This window comes from Aegilops tauschii, chromosome 5 (assembly GCF_002575655.3).
Source record: "Aegilops tauschii subsp. strangulata cultivar AL8/78 chromosome 5, Aet v6.0, whole genome shotgun sequence".
In the NCBI taxonomy this organism is placed as follows: Eukaryota; Viridiplantae; Streptophyta; class Magnoliopsida; order Poales; family Poaceae; genus Aegilops; species Aegilops tauschii.
This window is the reverse complement of record NC_053039.3, coordinates 8629687-8636053: the sequence shown is the minus strand read 5'-3', so window position 1 is coordinate 8636053 and position 6367 is coordinate 8629687. Positions and strand designations below refer to the sequence as shown.

At 41.3% G+C, this 6367-nt stretch overlaps 1 protein-coding gene and 1 pseudogene across 1 annotated transcript; one reads left to right on the top strand and one right to left on the bottom strand.

Annotated features, from left to right (window-relative positions):
* Window positions 1-269: 269 nt before the first annotated feature.
* LOC123493958 (protein FAR1-RELATED SEQUENCE 5-like) lies at window positions 270-2225 on the bottom strand. The gene is made up of 4 exons (XM_073498730.1): window positions 2103-2225; window positions 1952-2020; window positions 1783-1875; window positions 270-1703 (listed from the first exon to the last, which is right to left on the bottom strand). The coding sequence occupies exons 1-4, from the start codon at window positions 2223-2225 to the stop codon at window positions 270-272; spliced, it is 1719 nt and encodes a 572-aa protein (XP_073354831.1).
* Window positions 2226-3086: 861 nt separating this feature from the next.
* LOC141022263 (uncharacterized) lies at window positions 3087-5832 on the top strand (annotated as a pseudogene).
* The last annotated feature ends 535 nt before the right edge of the window (window positions 5833-6367 follow it).

Genomic DNA, 6367 nt, shown 5'->3' with positions numbered 1-6367 from the left:
TGCAAGGAAGCCCTTTGCGAGTCATACTTCGGCAACTGCACTTTATAGTTTCTACCGAGTTACCTGGCGTATAGTCCACATTAAATCTGTGATCCCTGTTATTCTTCCACGCAACCACAAATCTCTGACTATCGGTCCCTGTCAGTCTATCAATTACCTCAAGCTCCTGTACCTTCTTCATATCTTGTTGCAACATATAAAAGTTTGCATGCGTGAATGCTTTGGCAGCATACGACTCAATGGTCTGACACTCAGTCACCTGGGACAGTCTATGAGGCCATGTAGTCATCATAAGCTTCATTCTCACGGAGGCGAACAATAAAATTCTGGTAGTGTACAATCATGTCAATGATCGTCATACCATAGTCAAGATGAAGGTGCAGGCTGGAGTTCAGACTCTCACTCCTCTGATTACTGCGCATACCAAGAAAAAACCCACCAGACAAATATGATGCAGCCCAAAGCGTCCTCTTCCTGTACATCCTATGGAGCCATGTTTTCGTTCTCTCCGTCTGCCATTTGCGCACAAACGCGTCCCATCTCTCCTCAAAAAATTTATGTGTAGTGGCATAGTAGAGTAATGCCCTGAACTCCTTCAATGACTTGTGGTTGAGGTGTTTCTGCATATTCTTTTCAATATGCCATGAACATAGACGATGCCACATGTCAGAAAGCACCTTCCTGATAGCCCTTATCATCGTTGCATCTCCATCGGTAATTATAGATTTGGGCCTCTTCTGACAGTTAGCTTCCAAGAACGTGTTAAGCAACCAAACATATGTAGCCTCAGTCTCGTTTGAAACAATGGCGCAGGCGAATACCGTAGTGCAACGGTGGTTATTCAGACCCACAAAAGGGATGAACGGCATTCCATACCTATTCATCTTGTATGTGCTGTCGAAGACGACAACATCATCGTAGTCAAGATAATCACGACGTGACTGCGAATCACACCAGAACAGGTTTTGGAGCCTGCCTTCAGCGTCAACTGTGTGCTCAAAGAAGAAATCTGGATCTCTGTCCTTTCTGGTCAACATGATTCCTATGGCAGTATCAGCATCACCTTGTGCAAGCAATTTCATCTTCTCCCTATAGCACATGTTATACAGCTTTGTCCTCTGAAACGGTGACTTTGCATACGACCCATACCTGCTAACCATGTTGTAAAAAATAATATGTTTTCTTATCCCAGCTCCTGCCATAGCTAAGATCTCTGCTCTCTCAAATGCTTTGATCTGATTATGAGATCGGAGGAAAGGGACTTCGTCCGGTCGTGCAAGCATGTGGCTGTGATCATCGGAGAAACTGCTGACATACCAAAGGTTAAGCTTTTTATCAAGCTTAACTGTCAAATGGGCTTCGCAGAAGAATCGACTCTCCGGTCTAAGCCTGCGGGTCCGGCCTTCCATGGTACAGAACTTGGCCTGTCGTTTTCCTGCGGTGGAACAGAGATACCTCCTCAAGCGCGCAGTCCTTGTGCGATCCTTTGAACGTTTTAGCGAGTCCTTCCTGATGCTGAACCCACGTTCTCTCGCGTGCTTGTTGTAGAACGTGTACACCTCATCTAATGACCTGAATGTCTTTGCCATCACTTCCCAATAACTATCAAGTGACTCTTGCTGATATTCATCATAGCCCATGTCAAGGTCAAACTGATCATCATCGCTGTGCTCATCGTTCCCGCTAGGACCATCAACACCTCCCTGCAAAATATGACATATAACCTTGCATGTCAATCTGTTCTTGTATTATTACTTACCATAAATAATGTAAAGAACTTACTTGGCTAGCGCTCCCACTACGAGATGCATCGACCTCGCTCTCGGCATTGTCATCATCTATATTATTATGCTTATTGTCACCATGAGCATTTATCTGTGCACATTTAAAGTAAAATAAGTGGTAATACAATTTTAATGTCAATCATTGCCCTACATTTTTTTCAACGTACCTGGCTCACACTATCTGCATAAAATTGTTCATCTATATCATATTCCTCATCGTCATCATTGCTATGTAGCTGTACAAATTTAAAAGGACATGTAAGTGTCAAAGAACTAGTTTGTATTCAATATGTTTTGGTCAACATTCAAGGCTCTTACATTACCACTGTACGATTTATCCTGACTCATATAGTTGTCTCCGGGAGGTTGGTTGGCATTCAATGACGAGGATCCATTATCGCTACCGGAATCATCACTGGCGTATCCGGTTTCTTGCTCCATCTATACACATACAAATAAGGTGTGAGATCAATGCCAACATTCCACAACATCATCGCGAATACAGTAAATTCATCAACAGTGACATGACTATGTGTCATGCATACAAATTTGAATGTACAGAATCGTTAAGAGGTCATTAAGAGGTCACTACTCTCCTCTCTTATTTAGCCAAGTAGGGAATCATTTTGTGGCATAAAAAATGCAATGAACAAATCAAAAAGAAAAAAAGAGAGCCAGAGAACCTACTCTCCGCCGTCGAGGGGTCCTCGCCTGGGGTCGACGCCGATTCGATGCCGCCACCCACGTCGTGGAGGGCGCGTACCAGGAGTTGACGCGGGAGCGCTGGGCGTTTCACCGGCGACACGGCGCGTGCGTGACTACGGACGCTGCCCGTGCTCGCGACTAGACGGGCACGTCGGGGTCGACGTCGTGACGGCGGTGGACCATGGCGGCGTTGATGCCACTAGGGTTTCATAGGCGGGGATGGGGTGTCGGTTTCACGCGACACCGGCGACACGCCGCGTGGGTGACTACGGACGCCGCCCGACGTCCTGACGGCGGTGGACCACGGCGGCGTTGATGCCGCTAGGGTTTCGTAGGCGGGGATGGGGTGTCGTTTTTTTTTTCCTTTCCCGATCGAACTAACGAACGCCACGGTATGCGTACGACGCGGGCGTACGGGGCGGGACGTACACGGGCGGACGGCCCTACGACGGACGGCGGGTACACAAATACGAAATTTAATATGGACAATACTACCCTTCTACGTTTATTAGGGGGGGGGGGGGGGGTTGTACCGAAGTACTTCTCTCGTTATAAGACACTAACCTAGCTATTTTTTTTTTCTCTCTGTATGTATTTATGTATGTAGCTTGTCGGTTTGTCTTCACATTGGATCGCCCCTCTTCTCTTTCGTGCCGGTCTCACGAGCAACACCTTCTCCATATCCGTGAGCCTGCAAAGGATGCGGTGCTTTTTGCCGCCAACTCTATCATCACCCTCTCCTCCTATCTTGGTACGTGACTGAACACTTCATCCAAGGATATCACCCACCTAGAACATATAAGTTACTTTGCTCGACCGAGTGTTGTGACTTTTGGTTTGCTTTAATTGCAGATGATGAGCCGCTGAATAGGTGTTGTGGTTTGTGGATCCAACAGGACGACAAGAACAATACCGCCGTGGTTTTGACGTCCGCGCATCTCATTCGCGCAAAGGATCCCGACCAGTGGATGGATGAGTGGGGGCGAATATCATCGCGACGCTGAGGTGAGCTTCTTAACATTAATTCACTATTCTATTTATTTATCTTCTCCACTCACTGGTGCCTGTTTGTTTTCCTTTTTTTTGTATCAAAACTTAATCATTTGCAATGTGCCTCATCGACACCCGTTTACCAATTAGATGTGCCTTCTCTTCAATTTACTATGTATGTACACTGTGTCCTTGAAATAATATACTTGATTCGGTGTGGCGTTCGGTTTTTCTGATAGTCAATCTCTCGAAAATGGTTTCCTCAAATACTACGAAAATTCTATTGCAGTGTCATAATCTTTGTGGTTGTCTTTTCCATGTCATTGTTCACTTGCTTGACGACACAACTGCAGTAGCCAGTCTCCTCTACCTCCAGGAGCACTATGAATTTGCTCTTTACGAGGTTGTAGTGAACAAACCGGTTCAAACTGTCCAGTTTTAATGACAATGTGCACTATGGTCAAGATGTGTTCCGACTTGGAAGGGATGAAAGTCTTGATCTAAGGATAACCCATGGTAGGGTGGAATACATGATTCCTGTCCCTTACGAGAGATGTCACTACATGTATTTTTTCCAACAATGAACATATCGTACGTACTATGATCTAATCCTAACTTTATGTTTTCTATTTTAATTAATGTTGCTATTTTATTAGTACAAATGATAAATTATAATATTATTATCATCGCTATGTTGTAGTTTTGCGTGACGATGGAGGCCCTATCATTGACTTGGAAGGGAAGGTTGTGGGAATGGTTAACAATCAAATCAATGAGACCTTTTTACCTTCTTCTATATTGCACAAGTGCTTTGATTCATGGAGAAAGTTAAAGTACGACCCTTATTTCCAATTCGTTTTTAGTGTTGTTAATTAAGCTAATGCATTATGTTATATAATGTAACTCATGCAATACAATTGAATAACTACAAAATTATGTTTGGATTGTGGTTGCTTAATAATTACTACTCTATGTTTAAATGAATTGCTAAAGTATGGTTCAGAAAATCATTACGGGAGGCCTAGGTGCTACAAAATGTGTCTAATATTATAGAGAAAATGTGTGTTGGTCACCTTATCAAATTCTGCATGTTTTTTAAACTATTCCTATGCAGGGTATATGAACTTAATTTGGTGTAAAGATTTATTTTTATTCTTAACTTGGTGACTTATTTTTCTAGTTTAATCCTCTTTTGAGAAGGGTGTGAACTGATGTCTTGTTATTATGGTATTAATTCTATATAATATTCTTGATTAAGCTTGTATGGTACTCACTTGGTATTGATTCTAATGAAATATGTTGTTTTATTTAAAAAAAAACCTGTAAAATTATTACAATCTTAACGATTATATTTGGTATAGGTGCATCCCTCGACCCCACCTTGGAATGACCTTTACTTCCATCAAGCTTCTAGATCCTATTTGTTTTGAGAGGATGAGGCGTAAGCATAACATTGAGTCTGGTCTTATTGTTGAAGAGGTATATGGTGGTGCTTAACAATGTTTATTTTCACATTTATATAGTTGTCCCTAAACTATTACTTACATGCATATTATGGAGTAATCATGTTCAATTAAACATAGGTGTCAAAAGAATCGAATGCTGAGAAACTTGGAATCCGGAAGGGTGATATTATTGAATGTTTCAATGGAGAATATATTTCCAGTACAATTGAGGTGAGTGTTTTAAAACTAAAAGAGATTGTGTGTGTGTGTGTGTGTGTGTGTGTGTGTGTGTGTGTGTGTGTGTGTGTGTGTTTGTGTTTGTGTGTGTGTGTGTGCGTGTGTGCGTGCGTGTTCGTGTGTGTATCTAATTTATAGATGTGATTTTTTATGCTATTGAATTTTCTAACTTGTCAGTTGGAAAAGATGTTGTTGGACATAGGCAAGGACAATTTTGAACAAGCAAAAGGCTTAAATGCCGAAATAGATGTTCAAGTAAGTTGTTATTGTGTTTTTCTTCTTGATTGTATAATTTATGCCAACCATGGAAATTTGAAATTATATTATATTGTTGACTTTACAGATTCAAATATTTCGTGCCACGAAACTTTGCCGAAGAACTACAAACTTGACTGTAATTATATCGGATTGTGGAGAGGACATTATAGAAGGTAAACATCTCTTCTTTTAACACAGTACTTGATTTTTGTTGTAAATCCTAAGTTAGCACATTTCTAACTTGTGCTTTAGCTCAATTGCAGTATGTTTTAACTCAAATTCAAAGGTTGTAGATGTATTTTTGGGCCTAGTGTGGAATCTTGAATTATGACTATATAGAGGAAAATGTAATTATAGAAAACATATCATAATATATTACTAGCTAAATACCTTTTTCTAATAGAAAGAGCTAAATAACATGCCTTGCTATCGTACTATCCAACACCATGTAAGCCATTGCTGGGTCGGCTTGCTCATCTAAATTCTGTTAGCGTGGTGTTAGGCCTCCACTTCCGTGCTAAGCCGGCAGCCACGCCTAGTAATTGTAGAGTAGTTGTTTTGTGACTTGTCTCGTACTTTATTTGTTAGATATTTTTTAGGGCTGGCGTCTCACCTATACTTTTAGTTAATCTGATTTCCATCGTTGTACAGTCCTTCAAGATTGCTTGCCAAACATGCGAACTGCTCCTTTCTTTTTGGCACTCATGCAATTTGTAACACGCAAACGTTTTGGTTTGTCATCAATCTCCATACGTGTTTTCCCAGCATAGCAATACTAAAAATTGAAGATTTCTAAAACTCACACCTCTTGCCATTTTAGGTTGTACTTCCTTTTCCCATTTCTAATGCATTTTCTGCACACAAATAGTCAGTCTTGTTTTTATTTCTGCAGAAAAATATGTATCTAATTGAAGCTTGATGTTTTTATTCTTGTAGGCACTTACCCAA